Raw genomic sequence first — 19448 nt, forward strand, 5'->3', positions numbered from 1 at the left:
AACTTTGTAGAATACATTGCAAACCTTCTTGGCTCATTTTCCAGCTCTTACACTCCCACTGCCATTCCTACTTCACTTACTAGTCATGGTGCAATGAACACTGGTGTTTCAGAAAACATTATGAACCTGTAAAATAGTTTTTAAGTTGGGGCAACTGAGTGCCTCAGTTGTTTAAGTGTCTGCCTTCAGTTCAGGTCATGATCCCAGGGTCCTGGGATGGAGTCCCATACCAGGCTCCCTGTTCAGCGGGGAACCTGCTTCTCCCTCTACCATAACCCTGCACCTGCTCACGATCACTCTCTCTCTCAAATAAATAAAATCTTTAAATATAAATAGTTCTTAAGCATAACAATAAGTTGAACCCAACAAATAATATATACAATGAGATACTGAACTTCAACTCTGCCAGATACTGGTAGATTCTTAACATTAACAATCTCTAAACTCCATGAAAACTTACAAGCTAATTATAATAACTCTTTTCAAAAAGATATTATTTATTTATATATTTGAGAGAGAGAGTGAGAGAAAGAGAGCACAAGCTTGGGGAGAGGCAGAGGGAGAAGCAGACTCCCCACTGAGCCGGGAACCCGATGTGGGACTCAATGCCAGGACCCTGGGAACATGACCTGAGCTGAAGGCAGAGGCTTAACCAACTGAGCCACCCAGGTGCCCCTAATTATAATAACTCTTATTTGCTAAATGAAGAAACTTAAACCTTGAGTCCCTGCTGAAAATCACACAGATAGTAGACTCCAGAACTAGGATGCCAACACAGGGCTCTCTGATCCCAAGGCCCATTCCTATTTTCTACACATTTTTCAAATGTGATAGTGATACAACCATCATTCTCCTTCAGTCTTTTTTGGGAGGAAAAAAAAAATCTTTCCAAATTTCAAAGTGGGCTCTTCCCCTTTGATGCCCATTTAACTTTGCTTAGCACACTGGTCTCTAAAAGTTTTTTAAGTTAAGTAAGTCATTGTGGTTTTATGTGATCTATCTGAAGGAGAAATTTATTACTGAGTTCTTAGAGGAGTTTGAGTATTTAGGCCTTGATTCTGAATGTTTTCATTTCTGTTCAAGGATTTGTCCTTTATTTTCTTCTGACTGAAAAAAAAAATCATTTGAAGTTTCCAATAAAGAACTGTTTACCATGACATTCATGTCCTTGGCCTGAGGAAAAACCAGGAAGCTAAGGGACAAGGGAAGATAGGGAATCAGATTAGTATTTCTGGGAGAAGCCTTCTGTGAAGAAAATCCTGTTTCTAAGCCCAATATACTCCAAGCTTGACATATTCTAGAATCTTGTCAGCTTTTGATCAACGTAAAAGTCTAGTCACTGAGCTGACCATCCCACTTCATAATCTAATACTACACAATGCTCCAGGTCAGTACCTCTGAACTTCTGTATAAAGCGCCTGAAGCAATGGGATTCCTTTAACTTGTGGTACGTGAAGGTTTTTTAAAGGGTTCATGGTGGTGTGAGGACAGTTAAGAAAATGTATTCCTAGATCTTTAACTCCTATGTGTCCTTTTTCTTTTTTTTAAGTTTATTTATTTGTTTAAGTCACTTCTATATCCGGCATGGGGGTTGAACTCATGACTTCAGGATCAAGACTCAAGTCATTCCTTCAGTTGAGCCAGACAGGCACCTGCATGTGCATTCTTTTGATGAGCTTTTGATAATTAGTTAAACATTTATTTTTTTTTAAGATTATTTTAGAGAGAGCCTGCAAAAGTGCTCATGGTGGGTGGGGGTGGAGAGACAGAGGGAAAGGGGGAATAGAGAGAGAGAGATAGAGAGAATCTCAAGCGGACTCCCCACTGAGAGTGGAACCCCACGTGGGTCTCAATCTCATGGCCTGAGCAGAAATTAAGAATCAGATGCTCAAAAAACTGAGCCACCTAAGCGTTCCTCAAAACATTAAATATTTTAAAAACCAATGTTGATTTATTAGTTTCCATTTACATACATGTTTTGTTTGAGAGAAGTTGTTTTGAATGAGTGAAGATCAAATGAATTTCAAGCATAAAATACATTACATTAGGATAAAATTCCATGGTGGAGTGGAATGGAAATATAAGTTCAAAAAGAAGAGATAATGATGCAAAATTTCCAATTGTAAAAGAAAAGCCTGCTCCATATGTATTTTAAAAACGAAATAAATATGGGGTGCCTGGATGGCTCAGTTGGTTGAGCATCTGACTCTTGATTTTGGCTCAGGTCATGGTCTCAAAGTCATGGGATCTAGTCCATGCTGAGACTGGAGTCTGCTTGAGATTCTCTCTCTCTCTCTCTCTCTGTCCCTCTACCCCTTCCCCTGCTCTCTCTTCCTCTCCCTCTGCCCCTTCCCCTGCTCTCTCTCTCTCCCCAAATAAATAAATGAAATCTTAAATGAAATGAATAATAATGTGTATCAAATTGCTATGATATTTAGACTCCTTTGAATTAGTTTAAAAGAATAATGTAAAATTTTCATTTTTAAACACTAAAATTTATAATATAGTAGAAGTTACACTATTTGATACTATTTCAACTTATGATGAAAATCTTTAGATGTTTATTAAATATATGTAAAGGGTTACATAACTTTTCAAAGTTGTTTAAGGGTTTAAATGAAAAGACTTGGAAGACCCACTGTTCCCAGTACCAGACTTGTAGTGGCCAATGATTAAAGCAGAACTGTGATAGATCAAGGTTTGTAAATCTGAAAGTCATAGAGTCCAGCTCAGTTAGCATAAACCAGCAACACAGGTCTGGTGAGCACTGGACAAATCAAAGAGCTCATGCTCTGTCCAGAGGGGTGGCCATTACTCAACTCTAGTCAAGAAGATTTTAAGATTGTGCTAGATTTTAGGTACCCTTTGCTAGATTTTTTTTTTAAGAGATTCAGGTTTTTATGGGATATCTCTAAATTTTTTTAAGATTTTATTTTTTTTCTTAAGTAACCTCTACCTCCAATGTGGGGGTCTCACTCATGAGCCTGAGATCAAGCATCACACGCTTTACTGTTGAGACGGTGAGGCGCTCTGGGATATCTCTCAATTTTTGAAATTTGGGCTTAAGAAATGTTAAAATGCTGTGAGAATCAAATAAAATCTTCTGTTGGGCCAGAACTGGGCCTGTGTGTCGACTCTAAATTCAGCTGTAGACAGAACGGCATGGGAACAGCTCCTTTGATTGAAGTGACTTGGGGGTGGTACTTGATTATTATAGTACCTTTTCTAAAAATAGAGGGAACCAATGTTAGAGACTGTTATTTCGATCTTTTTAAGTCTTTATTTCCTAAAGAGTTTAGTGAGCTCCAAGGAATGCTAAACTCATCTATAAGTAAGCAAGTCATTCCATAAATTCCTGAACTGAATGCATTTAATACTTGTTATATATATAGAACCCACATCTAATTTAATTATGCTGCAAGAATTCATTTTATGTTTCCAGTGTCCTAACACCAACAACTGACTACTTTGTGGTGCTGGGGACGTAATCTTCCCCGAGAATTATTAGTAATCTGAAAACTCCTTTTTAGTTCTAACGTTAGTGAGCGTTTTAGGAAGTTGCTCATGCCCTCCTTCATGAAACTTCTCTTTTTTCTTTCTCACCATGCTGCAGTTTCCTCTGTGGGACCCTCTTCTATTCACTTTTTAAAAAATTACTTTTTTCTAGAGAGAGCGAGTGAGCGAGCAAGCATGGGGTAGGGGGGGAGGTGGGGGCAGAAGAAGGGACAGAGGGAGAGGGAGAGAGAGAAGAATCCCAAGCAGACTCTGTGGCTGAGCTGGGAGCCCAATGCTGGGCTCGATCTCATAACCCTGAGATCATGACCTGAGCCAAAATCAAGAGCTGGACACCTAACCAACTGAGCCACCCAGGGCACCCTATTCACTCTTTAAAGGAGATATCGTCCAGAATGCTCTTCTTTGGAGGAAGAAGGGCTTCTTCTGTCTCCTCTCCCTTCCTCACCTCTTTCCTTTTTTCCTTCTCTCTCTCCTTCACTCTTCTAAGATCAAACTCATCCATCCCCACAGCTTCGAATAGAGTCTCTGCACTGATGCATGTCAGACAAATATCTCCAACCCTGAACCCTCAGCTAAGACCTTTCAACCCTGAATATTTAAGAGCCCCAGGCTTAACAACCAATAGTTCTAAATCTGAACTCATCAGTTTCCCCCTGAAACACACACACGAACAAATGCCCTTTATACAATTCCTAGGCGGCGGAAGTGAGAAGCAGGAGCTTTTGCTGACTGTCCTCTCAGTGCTCCCTCAGCCTTCCTCTCACGTTTACCCTCTTTTTCTTATTTCTGCTCTCCGAATCTTAGGCCCGAACCTCATTCCCTTGGACAATTGTAATAATCTCCCAGCCTTTCTGGTTTTGATTCTAAATTTATTCCTCATACTTTTGTAAGAGTTATTTTGTCTCAAAAACCAGTGGGAACATGCCATTCCTCTCCTCAAAAACCTCCATGGCTCACTAGGTTCTATAAAAATCCCACTCCTTAGCATGGCTTCTGAATAGCATTTTAATGTTATGTAAAATACCAGCAAGTGTTCTGCTCCCACAAAATGAATCTATTACTAAATGTGTTCCGGAAACACCAGGATAAATTAAGTGAAGTGGGTTTCTTTACTCTAGGACTTTTTAGAGCTGCTAAATGCTAATGTGAATTGTGAATCTTTGCAGTTTCCCAAATATACTCAGTCAGAGGATCCTCCCATTGAAGACGACTATAAATATCTCAAGGAGGTTGCTCACTGAAACCCAGTTGGAGAACTACAGTAAATTATTAACAATGCAGGTAAAGTACCTTGCAGGCCCTTCCCCAGCTACCTGGCTCACACCCCCCATCTGCCCAGCCACACTGCAGTGTGCCTTCTCCCCAAGTACCTGTAAACCCGGGGCTTCAGCTGATTCTTCTCCCTCAGACTGCAGTGCCTTTCCTCTACTCTTTACCTATCTAAAAACACATATTTTTCACAAATCAACTGAGAGAGTTCAAAAAATTTTTCTTGATCTCTTTAATAATTAATAACTTTTCACTACTTACTTGCCCTTCCTTATGTCATGTTTGTTTGAATGTCTATTCCTCCAAGAAAACTCTAAGTTCAATGTTTCATCCATCCATCCATTCATTCATTCATCCATTCGTTTTCCAACAGTATCTACCAAAGTTTTACCAAGTGCCAAGCACAATTCTTAATATAGGGATATTTAGTAAAAAGCATTTTGAATAATTATCTTAATAGGTTCATCTAAGTATGAACATATCTTCTTGCTTGCTTGTACATCTAGAAATGAAAAGGTCACTGAATGTTTTATAACAGTGGCAGTTCGAGATGTTTCTGAAGAAAAAAATAAAGGGAAAAAACTGCAGGGGTGCCTGGCTGGCTCAAACAGCAGAACATGCGTCTTTTGATCTCAGTGTTATAAGTTTGAGCCCTACATTGCAGGGTTGAATTTACTTAATGAAAAAAAATTAAGAGAAAAGAAAAGAAAAAAACTGCATATTTGATTTGAAAACAACCAACCATCCTCTGGGGTCACAGACTGAGTGGAGGAGCCAATAAAATACGATGTATGATGGCACTTGGAAAATGGCAGAACTACATGTGGTCCATTATATTGCCTTTGACATTTTTTGCTTCAGAGACACTCCAGGTCTCTTGGGCAGGTCAGAGGTGAAACTCTCTGAGTGAGATCCCTACCAGATCGTCTTAAATACCGAAGTTGTCTCAGTGGTATCTTGGTGTTACATCAAGAATCCAGGACAGAGATATTTACATTTAGAGTATGCTTTTTTCTTAGAAGCAAATTATAAATTATTTTTAGGTTGTGTTATATTTGGTGCCAAGAACAAAATATCCTAAAGTTTGGCTGGGATTAGGCATGGGTCATGAGAATCAGGATGTGCTAAGGCAGACTAACCATACTTCTTTTGCAACTTCATGGGAAGAAGATACAAGTTGTAGCATAACAAGAGTGCCTACTTCTAATGTGGTTTGTGGATTCATACATACCAGTTTTTAATGCAAATATCAAGTCATCAAACTCCTGAGACTCTTCATCGGCTATTAATGACCCTTGGCCATATCCTCCAGAGGAAGGGAACGTGGCGCCATTCTGTGGACTTGGCTTCAAGTCAGGGCTGGCCTGACTGGCTTGTTGGAAGGATGCTCTCTCCCAGTCAGGTGGCACCTTTTTGAGGTAGGATGGGGAGAAAAGGATAGCATAATATCAGTACACATCTATTTACTCTGATATCTACTTTATCTCCACATTGTCATTGCAGAGACCATGTGAAGGGACTTGAATTGTTCAGAATTAAGACCTTTAATATTACCTTTGGTCCTTAGAGACAACTCAGTCTGGTGATTCTAAACAATTTCTCTATTAGAATTACTTGTAGATTTCTATGCTATCATGTGTGGGGAAAGAATATTATGATTTTTAAGTTTTTATTTATTATTTATTTGACAGAGAACACAAGAGAGGGAACAAGAGAGGGAACACAAGAGAAGGAATACAAGCAGGGGGAGCGGAAGAGGGAGAAGCAGGCTTCCCACCAAGCAGGGAGCCCGATATGGGGCAAGAAAATTATTTTTTTTTTAACCCAAACAACATGTTTTACTTTTTGTAGGATGTATGCAAAGAAAACTGTTAAGAATTTAAGAACCAGAGTAGAGGGAAGTTGGGAGGTGGACAAAATAGGGGAGGGGGTGTAAAACTTCCAGTTATAATATAAAGATCCACATAATAATTGGATTAAATGATTAAAAGAGATAGTTTTTTTTTTTTAAGATTTTGTTTATTTGACAGAGAGAGACGCAGAGAGATTGGGAACAAAAGCAGGGAGAGTGGGAGAGGGAGAAGTAGGCATCCCACCCAGGGAGCCTGATGCAGGGCTCGATCCCAGGACCCTGGGATCATGACCCGAGCTGAAGGCAGACGTGCCGACAGCTGAGCCACCCAGGCGCCCCTAAAAAAGATAGTTCTATCTTGAAATGATTAAATATATTCACGTCCCTCTTGGCCACTGATAACCAGTCCCTTAATCCTTCCTTTCCTCATGCCTTCCCTTCTCTGCAGGGCTTCCTAGAATGTCTCTGACAGTCCCTCATCTACAGACAGCTGGATCAAGGCCAATTCCAAGCCTCTGAGGAATGCAGAGCACACTTAAGGGTATGCCATTGTGCAACACCCGCCGCCCCCCCACGAACATTCAAGTAGTGGCTCAGGCCCAGGAATTAAACTGTCACAGCTGTTCCCTCCTAACATAAGGTTTTCTGAGAGACTGCAGGGATGCCTTACATTGACAAAAGTGACCTGAGGACTGTAGCAATCATCTGAGAGAAGAGTAAATCTTAAAATATTTCATTAAGAAGTGGAACATCTAGACCAGTACTGCCCAACAGAGCTTCCTGTGGTGAAACATATTTCATACCCATGTTCTCCATTATGGCAGCTACTGATCACAAATAGCTACTGAGCACCTGAATGTGGCCAGGGTGAGTAATCGACTAAATTTCTGATGTTTTAAAATCTTACTTCGTTTGAATTTAAATAACCACACATAGCTAATGGCTATCATATAGCTCAGATCTAGACAAATGCTAGATTGGGTAAATAATCAAGACAAAAAAATATTTTTTTTTTAAGATTCACTCCTGAATTGCTAGTTCTAAAAATAACCATTTCTATTGGTATCAACTAGGATGAGAAAATAATTCTGTTTTAAGAACTTAGGGGATATAGAAATGGTATTAGATTTCTTATAATTCTTAAATATTGTACTTGTGATCACTTACTTACCTTAATTTTAACCTGACATGAACAAAATTCCTTTCTACATTAACATGGAGGACAAAAAATACCACCGAGTGGGTAGATTATCTCTCTACCTACCTATTTACTTACTTACCTATGAACCATTACCTTTTTAGGCAGATGCTCTTTGATTTCCTGCCATTTTTCAGGAGGCGAACACAAATACTGTTGCCCTTGGTTCTTTATTTTTTAAAATTTCTTATTGTTTTGGAGGGTGGGGGAAGAGGAAAAGGGAGAGATAGAAACTTAAGCAGGCTCCATGCTCAGCGGGGAGCCCTATGCAGGGCTGGATCTCACAACCCCGAGATCATGACCTGAGTGGAAATCAGGAGTCGGAAGCTTAACAGACTGAGCCACCCTGGCATCCCTCCCAGTGGCTCTTTAATAGAGAGGGCACTACGAACGTAAGGAATAGTAAGCAAGCGCACCTCGGGCACTACAGAACTTGTCAGGGACCTGCCTACCATCTATGCCTGGACAAATGTCTTTAGGTAGTTTAAAAAATCTGAGCAGTGGGGGCACCTGGGTGGCTCAGTGGATTAAGCCGCTGCCTTCAGCTCGGGTCATGATCTCGGGGTCCTGGGATGGAGTCCCGCATCGGGCTCTCTGCTCAGCGGAGAGCCTGCTTCCCTTCCTCTCTCTCTGCCTGACTCTCTTGTGATTTCTCTCTGTCAAATAAATAAATAAAATTAAAAAAAAAAAAATCTGAGCAGTGGTCCCAGTGCTATAGGTAGCATTACCAGAGGTTGGTGACACTGTGATTTAGACACAGGAAAGCAAAACAAGGGGGACAGATGCAGAGGACAATGGGAGGTGGATCTCACAGTCTAGAAAGATTTTCTAGTAGTGCTGCTGAAGCCCTCTTCTGTCCTAAAATATTTTCGGGTATTTAAATCAAAAAGAGTTAAAACCTATTTTCTTTTCACTGAGCGTTTGTTGGGATCGAGGTAATGAGTTGGGATGGGTGAAGAAAGAGAGCTGAGGAAGTATTTTTAGGAAGAACACAGTATTTAAAAAAAAAAAAAACAAAACATTTCCGAAGCCGATTCAGTCACTGCGGTGTTAAATTCGGAAGATTTTGAAGAAAGCGGTGACAAATTTTGCACTGACTTCCTAGTACAAACCGCTGGTTAGTATAGCTCACAGGACAGGGAAGAAAAAGAATTAGATAACAGGCACCGTACCATAATAAGCCAATCAAATACCACAGATCAGGGGCTGTAAAAGTCAAATAGTATCTTTTAACTTTCACCCTTCAGTGAGGTGGGTGGGGAAGGGAGGGTGGGGAGGAAGAGTGCTGGGGGGTGGGGTGGGCGGGGAGAGTGACAGTAGGTGCAAGAGCTAGGGCAAGGGCAGGTACCTCCTCCATAGCACTGATAAGATTCTGGGTGGACTTGCTGATTTCCCCTCCAGCAGGAGGCATGCCACTCCCTGGTGTGAAGAAGGCTGTGCTGGGTCCTGGCTGTCCATTCATTTCCACTGTGTAGCTGGCCTTCATGGGACAACACGTCTGGTTGTGCAGAATGAAATAAACCACAAAGACATAAAGTCCCTGCAAGAGAAAAAAACACTAGCTTGTTAAAGGAAGTCCGGCTACTGCAGCTGAAAAATAAATGTGGTTCTAAGCAAAGACTATTTTCTATAAGCTGTCTTCAAATTCCACCGGAAGCAGGGAATTACAGAACAAGTTACAAGTCCAGCTTGAGACCCCTGTGAATTTCTGAACATTGCAAAAAAGTTATTCAAAGTTATTTGGGAAAACGGTCCTCTCACTAAAATATCATTTTTTTCTTTTTCTTATTTTAAAGGATTTTATTTATTTATTTGACACACAGAGAGAGAGATCACAAATAGGCAGAGAGGCAGGCAGAGAGAGAAAGAGAAAGCAGTCTCCCTGCTGAGCAGAGGGCCCAATGTGGGGATGTGGGGGCTCGATCCCAGGACCCTGAGATCATGACTTGAGCCGGATATAGAGGCTTAACCCACTAAGCCACCCAGGCACCCCCAAAATAATTTTTTCCTGATTCAAATCCAAATGACTCTGAAATCTAGCCCTACTAATACATGAAAACAGAACTTCAGAAGTGTATCTGATTAGCTGTGCACCTTTTTAGAAAGCAAACTTCTTCCCTTCCAAAAATCTACTCTTTTCCCATTGATCTCACTTATTTTTTTTTCCCATAGCAAAATGGTTGAAGTGGGGTACTAATGCTCCAACCACCTTGTAGACTTCCAGAAGGGCAGCACTATTTGAGCCTTTTGATTTTGTTTATCTAGCTCACTGACTGTTTTATTTGAAAATACAATCACTGGGTAGGGACTCAGGGGAATTCTGTGGATTGCTTAATATTTAGCGTGTCTTGCTTCTCAGTCAATGTTACAGGAGACAACAAAGCTGTCTTGTGCATTCTTAAAAGATCTGCTGGCCCTTTAAATTCTTTCACAATCCCGTCAAACTCCGGACAATTGCTCTGCTTCCGACAGAGAGCAACTCAAATTTTATATTTGTGTTCCAGAAGTTCCCTACACTGGCTGTCCTTCATGATTTCTACAAGGGTTCTACTGTAGACTTCTAATGGTGCTTCTATAAGGCTTGGTAATTTTGACCTTTATACTCACCCAATAAATTACATTAAATTGTGGCTTTTGTATCTGTTAATCCTGGTGTTTAAGTTTTGGAAGCAAGTAAAAATCTCCTTAGTTATTAAAATTCTTTTTTTTTTTTAAGATTTTATTTATTTGACAGAGGGAGACACAGCGAGAGGGAACACAAGCAGGGGGAGCGGGAGAGGAAGAAACAGGCTTCCCGGGGAGCAGGGAGCCCAACGTTGGGCTCAATCCCAGGACCCTGGGATCATGACCTGAGCTGGAAGGCAGATGCTTAACGACTGAGCCGCCCAGGCGCCCCTAGTTATTAAATTCTTAAATTAATCCACAAAAATGAAAGCAAGCATTCAGTTTATTAAAGAGGAGAAGGAGTTAATGTTAACATTTTTCATAAGACACAAATAAGTATCTTCATTTGGTGACGTTTGTATTCTCCCACGGTTCGTGACATTTCTAGGAGTACGGAAGCAATAAAGCAAATAATATGCTTGTGGATTTGAAACTTTTATCTGCTAGTATAAATAGCAAAAACCTACTAGAAAATATTCAAGGCATAAGAATTACAACAAAGTTTTAATGTAAAATTAAAAACAGTCTGCAAGATGGGCATGCTAGTATGTGAGCGCTGCTGCCATTTCTAGATTACCGCCATAAATTAGGTCGCTCTTCCCTTTTTGTTAGAATGACCCCTTCCAGAGTTGGCATCCAATTTATATAACTAACAAATATGTTTTAAAATCAGTGGTTTATCTGCTAAAAATATTTTTAAATATAATTATTCTAACCACAATATAAAATAAGTAATAGAAACACTTGTTTCCTTTTGAATTAGGGTTTTTTTAACACTCAACATTAATATTTTAGATTATGTAGGGTAAGTGAGTTAGTTTCACATGCAAAGGATGATGTGAACATTAGCAGAAACAAATCTTCCTGAAAACACACACACACATCCAAAATTTTTCTTGTACAAGTAATTTTTCACATGGGTATGACCTAATTACTTTGGCCACAGCAATAGACAAAACAGGATAAAAATTAAACTGTCAGCCTTAAAACTGTGAGAATGTCACTGATTTATTTCAGGATTTCTCTAAGTGTTACAAAGTGATAGGGTAAAAGCTAGATCAGAAAAAAAAACCATGCTTTAAAATCCATCTCTAAGGACCCATTTGTTAAAACAGCACATTCTCTCTTGTTTGTTTTTATATCTAGCCTTTTGTGCTACAGGAAAGGAACTGCCTGCTGAAAATAACTTGCATGTGAAAACTACATGTGTTTTTTTTTTTTTTTCTTAAAAGAATATTTACATATACAGTAAATACTTGGAATCTTTCAGATGTACCCCAGGAAACATAAACATTGTTAAAATGGGAAAGAAAAGAATGTTTAAATGCAGATTATGTGACATTTGCCCGTGTCTTAGCCCAGGCTGGGCAAATATAGAAAAGACCTTCATTATCCAAAGTACTCAGCTGTGGAGATTTCTGACCTCAGAGTAAAAACAAGTTCCTTTTCCAAACACTGCATGTTAAATCTCGGGCTTTCCCCTGTATGCTGGTCTGTAAAATAATTTAAGAGAGAATCTGGAGCTTCAAGTGTTCAATCTAATATGCTGACCACCCACTCTGAGCATGGCCAACACTGAGATACAAAGAGAAAACATCTGATTCCTACTCTCAAGCTGTTCATGAAGACAACAATCTCTTATAAAACAATGGGTTAACTTTTAGAAAGCAGGACCTATATAATCCACCTATTGTTCCTATTCCTTCTTAGGCAAGGCTGCCTGAAGGAAATTTTTTCTGGGCACTGCTGTTTTGATTATTTTGTTGGATCTCCTACTACAAAGATAAAAAATGCTTTCAAAGTCTTTAGTTAGATTATATCTGGGTTGAACCATATCCACTATGGCCAATTTTTAATTTTTTTTTTTATTCAGGAATTTAAACTTGTTAGCAAACATTCACTAAGACATAAATGAGATCACAATGTCTAAAGGAGTTAATAAATGCTCTTAACATCATCAAAAGCAAAATAAGTATAGGAGATTTTAGCTGTTTATCTCAAAATTTTTTTTAAAGATTTATTTATTAGAGAGAGCACGAGTGCATGTGTGTGTGAGCGGGAGGAGGAGCAAAGGGAAAGAATCTCAAGCAAATTCCTTACTGAGCTATAGTGTAGGCAGTGCTTGATCTCAGGACCCTGAGATTCTGACCTGAGCCAAAATCACTTGTCAGTTGCTTGATGGACTAAACTACCCAGGCACCCCTCAATAATTTCTATCAGTTTCATGCGAGGTGGGAAAGAATCAACACTGCCATTTGGCAGAACTGACAGAGAAGTGGTGGCAGAGGAGAACTGGGTAAAATGGGAAGCTGATTAAGCTGCCTGCCCCTGAAGGAAGTGAATTCTTGGGGTTTCACACTGATTTGGAGAACTCATCTTTGATCTAAGAGTGTCTGTCTCTCTCTGAGAGCCATGATACAGCCTTCAAACAGGACCAGTTAATCTTCGCAGGACTTGTAAAAAGATCTCAGAAGAGAGCAGAATCCAGGTTTTCAAACTATAACTGCATGCAATCCTCTTTGTCTCTACCTCTCCATCCCATAATTCTTTCAGGTTACAAAAAAGTGGTTCAAATATCAAATGCATTCAATGGACCCATTTAAGAGCTACTCGGGCCCTTTCCTTTAATTTTACATTTGTCTCTATTAAAGTGAAACATTAGCTCACTACACATTTTTTCCATGCTCTGAATGCTATCCTGCACTCATAGTAAATGGGAGCTTGTGTGACAGACTTCACACTGCATCCTCCAGCAGGGAGCATTAGTGCACACACCCCAAAATGGCTCTCAGCAATCCTGAGACTCCCTAGATTAGGAAAATTTCAGAAGTATAAATTGAACTGGGTGGTAGGATTGACGGACAGAGAAGGGTGGAGGTGGTCATAATAGCAGAAGAGTTTTGGCCAATCATACAGGATAAAAATAGGGAGGTGACAATGCCTAGCCTGCCATTAAAACACAAAGAATTCAATCAGTCTAGATACTAAAATATAAAGTGTATGCTGGGGCCAGCACTTAAACATTCGAGGGATAAAAAAGCTAGAGTTCTATAGGCAATGAGAAACTGGTCTTAACAGACACTACACATCTCACTGTATGCCACAAAAGTTGAACCACTGACTGTCGGTAGCTGGAACTAACTATGGATGAGGCATATCATGATTCAGAGAATTTAAAAAGAAGAGATTTTGATAATATAAAGTTCCAGTGAAATAATATGAAAAACACAGAGATTAAAGGAATTAAAGAAGCTGACAGGTTACAAAAAATACTCAAGAATTGTTTATCGCTATCCTTGAAATAAGGAATCTGATGAATGTAAGTGAAGATGTATAAAAAACCCATAATGTTAATATAAGAATCGTTTCTTGAAAAAGAAAAAAAACACAACTGAATCTTTAGTTTGAAAGTATAATACCATGTTACTGGGGAAATTTTGATATAGATTCCTTAATACCAAATTGTAGCCTTACTAAGTTTTAAACTTTAAAATATTCAAGTAGAAAAGAAAAGCCAATCTCTTAATAAGTGGTAAATTTTTGTCTGACTTCAGACTTTTTTACCTTTACTATTAGTGTTAAAAGACAATGGAATAATATTTATTAAGTTCTGAGGGGAAAAGTGGTCCAAGAATATCATACCCAGCCATTATAGCATTTCATATTATCAAACATTAAAAAAAAATGCAGGCAATGCAGCATCCATGTATCTTCTTTGATAGGGGAAACCCAAAATACATGACAATAAAATATGACCAATATAGAGATAAATTGCCCATATGAGGAAAACAGAATTCAATACAAAGATGGCAAAAGAATCATGTAAAAAGACCATATCTATGCATTTATGAGACTGACGCGCGGCCTACTGCACTAAGGAGGCACCTATGTATCTATGCATTTATATACAAAACCATTATTGAAAAAAATTATGAGAATTACAGAGGGTCAAATAAAATGGTTAAGTCTAGACAACTTAAAAAGCATAGTATCAACTAAAAAAATTCCTAAGTTTGGGAGAGAGGAGATGGGAGATCTGACTATTGATGATTCTATCATCTTTTATAGCATACAGTCAATCAATATTATAAAATTAAAATATGTAATAAAAAGTGATTCTAATCTTTTAATGTATTTATCATATATTTATAATACCTTTTTTTTTTTTTTTTTAAGTATGCTCTATGCCCAACACAGGGCTTGAACTCACAAACCCTAGATTAAGAGTCACATGCTCTTCCAACTGAGCCAGCCAGGAGCCCTCAGAATATCTTTTGTGGTGTAGAATAATTTTTTGCAATTCAAAAATTATTTCTCTTCAATTTTAGTTTTTCTGTGACAAATTCAAGTAAATTGAAATTAGATTTTGTACATTATAACAACTCTAATATGGTCACATATTTAATATTTTTTTGGCACTAGACATCCAATATTTAGTTTGCCTAGAAAGGTGTCTAGAATACTGTTCACTTAATATTATTTTTATTATTTTTAAAAAAGATTTATTTATTTATTTATTTGAGAGAGAGAGAGACAGAGACAGAGAGAGACAGCGAGAGAACATGAGAGAGGTCAGGGAGAGAAGCAGACTCCCCACTGAGCAGGGAGCCCAATGAGGGACTCTATCCTGGGACCCCAGGATTCTGACCTGAGCCAAAGACAGTCGCCCAACCAACAGAGCCACCCAGGCACCCAGTATTACTTTTATTTTTAAACACTCAGTGGTATTTAAATAGATGTAATGATACAGATGTATATAATAGGAATGATTTTAAAAATGATCCTTTTTATTTAATGCTTTATTTGCTCTTTTTGTTCCTCTTGATTCCTTTCTACAGAGTGGATTTTTCTCATGTCACTCCCCTTTCCCTTCAATCTGCAGAACTTCTTTTTAGCATTTCTTATAGTTCAGATTTGTTTGAAATAAATTCTTTCAACTTTCATTTGCTTGAAAATATCTTTATTCCATCTTCATTTTAGAAAGATATTTTCACCAGATACAGAATTTTAGGTTAACAAATTTTCTGTATGTTTGTTTGTCTGGGGACTTTAAAGATATTACTTTGTCTTTTTTTAAGATTTTATTTTTAAGTAATCTCTACACACACGTGTGTTGAAACTCACAACACCTAGATCAAGAGTCACATGCTCTTCTGAGCCAGCCAGTCACCCCAAGATATCATTATATTGTCTTCTGGTTTCCAGAATTTCTGATGAGAATACTATTAATTTTTTATCATTATTTTCATGTATGTAATGTTCCCTTCACTTCCCCATGGTGCCCCATGATTTTCTATTAGATTTTCAAGAGTCTGACTATGATATACATAGGTATAATTTTCTTTGACAAGTGTTCTCTAAGCTTTTTGGATCTGTGATTTTTGCTATTGAATTTGGAAAATTCCTGGCCTTCATTATTTTCATTATGGTCACCTAACATTAATAAGGATTATTTATAGGTGATGTTTGAGTGATTTTAAAAGTTTTTAACCTTGAGGTGCCTGGCTGGCTCAGTCAGTAGAACATGTGACCGTTGAACTTGGGGTCATGAGTTTGAGACCCACACTGGGTGTAGAGATTACTTAAAAAAATTTTTTTTAATCTTTATACTTTTATTTTTTGTTTCAATTCTTTATAATAATAAATATTTATCTTTTTTTCCAAGTAATGATTTTTTATGAATATAAGCAAATTTGTCTATATATTAAATAACTATGGACTATGGGAACATGGGAACATGGACATATGGACCACTTATTTTATTTTCTTTTCCATATTTTTAAAACTTTGAAACAAAAAGAAAATAATAGGGATAATATTTTTGGAGTCATAGGGAAAATGTGCAATTTCAAAATGTCCAGATAAATGTTAATTCTGTTATAAAAAAGCAGTTAATAGGCAGTGGAATCATAATAACAGCCCAAACAAAACCACCTATCTTTTAGATAGTCTAAGAAAGTGCACAAAACAGGGGCTCCTGCGTGGCTCAGTGGGTTAAAGCCTCTGCGTTTGTTAGGCTCAGGTCATGATCCCAGAGTCCTGGGATCAGCCCTCAGCAGGGTGCCTGCTTCCCCCTCCCCCTCTGCCTGCCTCTCTGCCTACTTGTGATGTCCTGTCAAATAAATAAAATCTATTTTTTTTAAGATTTTTTATTTGACACAGAGAGATCACAAGTAGGCAGAGAGGCAGGCAGAGAGAGAGAGAGAGAGAGAAAGGAAAGCAGGCTCCCTGCCGAGCAGAGAGCCCGATGAGGGACTCGATCCCAGGACCCTGAGATCATGACCCGAGCCAAAGGCAGTGGCTTAACCCACTGAGCCACCCAGGCACCCCAAATAAAATCTTTATTAAAAAAAAAAAGTGCACAAAACAATGTAGGATAAGGGAAGTAGAGAAATGAAGTCTTCATTAAAAATTCATTTCTTTTTCAGCTAAAAAAAAAATCACAAATTTGGGATAAAAAAGGGTATCTTCCATAAGGCTGTACCGTCCTAGAAAGCAAGAAACCATGTCCAGTCCACTGTTTTACTTTTAAAATTTGTAACGTGGACCCCAGCACACAAGAAGAGCTTAAGAAATGTTTGTGAAATAAGAGATTAAGGTTTTTACATTTCAGCAGTGGCAGAGAGTTGGATGGGGGTTAGGGATAGATGTGGGTCTGAGGCATGTGTTGCTTTTAGCCCTCTATTTCTGTCACCATAGTTGGGTAGTCCAGTAATTGCTCAATAAAATTTTGTTTTGGTTTGGTCTTTCCAGTTCACATGTTCCACTGCCAAGACTCTATAATGGGAGAACCAAGCATCCACTTCTGGCTGGTCTCCATTTTTCTTGGTTGGTGCCCCTCTGGTGGTAGGCTTGTTTGGCGCTGACCCCTCAGGTGACTTCCCGGCTGTCATCTGGCTTCTCTGCTGGGGCTGGGTTTATATATTCCCGCTTCCACTTCTTGTGCCTCCTTCTCAAAAGAGCTTCACAGGTTTCTGCTTTTACTCTTCCCTTGGCAGACAACCCCGAGAAGTCTCCATGATCTCTTGTTTCTGGCTTTGCATGCTCTTGGGCTGTTGACCTATTGCTGTTTTGTATCACCCGTGACTTAGCAACAAAGACGATGGATTTCATGCCAATGACAAAACTGAAAAGGTAAATCCAGTGTTTGTGCCTTTGTACATTTTCTTCAGGTGTGAGGTAAGTAGGAATTTCATCATTCTTTGCTTCTTAACTCTTCTTAGCTTTCAGTTTTAGTTGCTTTTGTTGATGTTCTTATTTATAATAAGAATCCACAATCTAATGTGTGTATTAAATATACCAGAGAGAGGAAACAAGAGAGTTCATCTTGATGGCTATTGGTTAGTCAGCGCAATTGAAATAGTTAGAAATCTATTTATTACCCGAGTGATTTTTTTTTGTTTTGTTTTTTTTTTTGTTTTTTTTGTTTTACAAATTATTTGGATAGGATAGGCAACTACCTAGTGTTCACCATGGGTATCTCAAGTTCTTCTTCTAAAATTTCTTACTATTTTAAGGGTCACTATTCAGAATTACTAGAGTCAATAGAGTTTTGTTGGCTTAGTGTGCTGACTTCACACACATCGAGAACTAAAATAATGGGCTAGGAGGCCTTTACTTTTAAGATTTGGGCTTAGAAAGATGTTCGTTTTAAATTTTGTAATCACTAGAAATAACAATTTTGTTTTTTCTCATAAATATCTAGAACATAGAGAAGATTTTTTTTCATACAAAATTTCTATTGCAATTTAAGGACATGTTTTCCTGCATGTCACTTATGGACACAAGAAACATTTGGTCAGTCTTCTTTGTGATAAATATTCTGGAAACAAACAACAATCATTAGGTCATGAGTCAGCAGTCTCATCTCCAGATATGACCCCTGTTTCTTCAGTCTTTTCTCTTGAACATTCTGTAGGGGTCTATAGAGAAAGATTCATCTCTGAGACTCTCATTTTTCATCATGCTTCTGTTAAGTTTCCAAGCATGGAACACTAATCAGTCATGATATTACTTATCAGTAGCCAGACTATTTCTGCCAAGACAGAAGGAACTGAAAATTACATTGTGTATATGTATTTTTTTAATGTTATAAGAACATAAATCCCTGACCCCACCAACCCCCTGCTTTGAGACTCCCTAGATTAGAAAAATTTCAGAAGTATAAATTGAATTGGGAGGTAGAATTGAGGGACAGAAAAGGGTAGAGGTGGGCATAATAGCAGTGAGATGGAACTAAGTAGAAGAGGTTTGGAATCCGAGAATATTTTTTTCTGATTTTAATAAGAAATGGTGAAGAGAATCAAGTTGGAATAAGCTTCGAATGTGAAACATATTTTTTAAATTAAAATTATAAAAATACCAAACCGTACCATGATTATTTATTTAAATCTTGTTATATCTCTAAGTACTTCTTAAAAACATAATTTGAAACCATGTTTGGTTTATTCGGAGAAACCTCTGCCACAGGCACTGGAAATACCCAAAGTTTGTACACTGAACTGGTATTAATAATAGTAGTAACAACAACAGTAACAAAATGGTTAAATTTTCTTCATGTTCTCTGGTTGGTTTTTCCATCCAGAAAAGATTATTCGAAAGTCTGCTTTTAGTTTTGTTTAACAGTAAAAAGTTTACAAGGTGTCCAGCAAACTATGGCCATGAGACAAACTGGCCCACTGCTGATGTGGATACGTGTATCAAATCACCACGATATACATTTGCAATATCTTACATTTTATCTGTCAATTATATCTCAAAAAAGCTGGAAAAAAAAACCCATATAACAAAAAGAACTAACTACTGCTCTGCATAACATCGTTGAATCCCAAAATCAATATGCTGGATAAGAAACACCAGACACAAAAGAGCACTTACTGTATGAATCTATTGACACAAAATTCTAGAACCACAAATTCATATACAGAGACAAAAAAACAGACCAGTGGT

General features: G+C 38.2%; 1 protein-coding gene across 1 annotated transcript in view; it reads right to left on the reverse strand.

Moving 5' to 3' along the window:
* Positions 1-19448, reverse strand: part of ADGRV1 (adhesion G protein-coupled receptor V1) — a 515461-nt gene that overhangs the window by 4517 nt on the left and 491496 nt on the right. Inside the window, exons 88-89 of the mRNA XM_046001147.1 lie at positions 9184-9375; positions 6017-6194 (exon numbers count right to left, since the gene is read on the reverse strand). Of these exons, the coding sequence (XP_045857103.1) occupies positions 6017-6194; positions 9184-9375 (370 nt within the window). The remainder of the gene's footprint in view (positions 1-6016; positions 6195-9183; positions 9376-19448) is intronic.

The sequence above is a fragment of the Meles meles genome, chromosome 3, assembly GCF_922984935.1.
Source record: "Meles meles chromosome 3, mMelMel3.1 paternal haplotype, whole genome shotgun sequence".
Taxonomy (NCBI): domain Eukaryota; kingdom Metazoa; phylum Chordata; class Mammalia; order Carnivora; family Mustelidae; genus Meles; species Meles meles.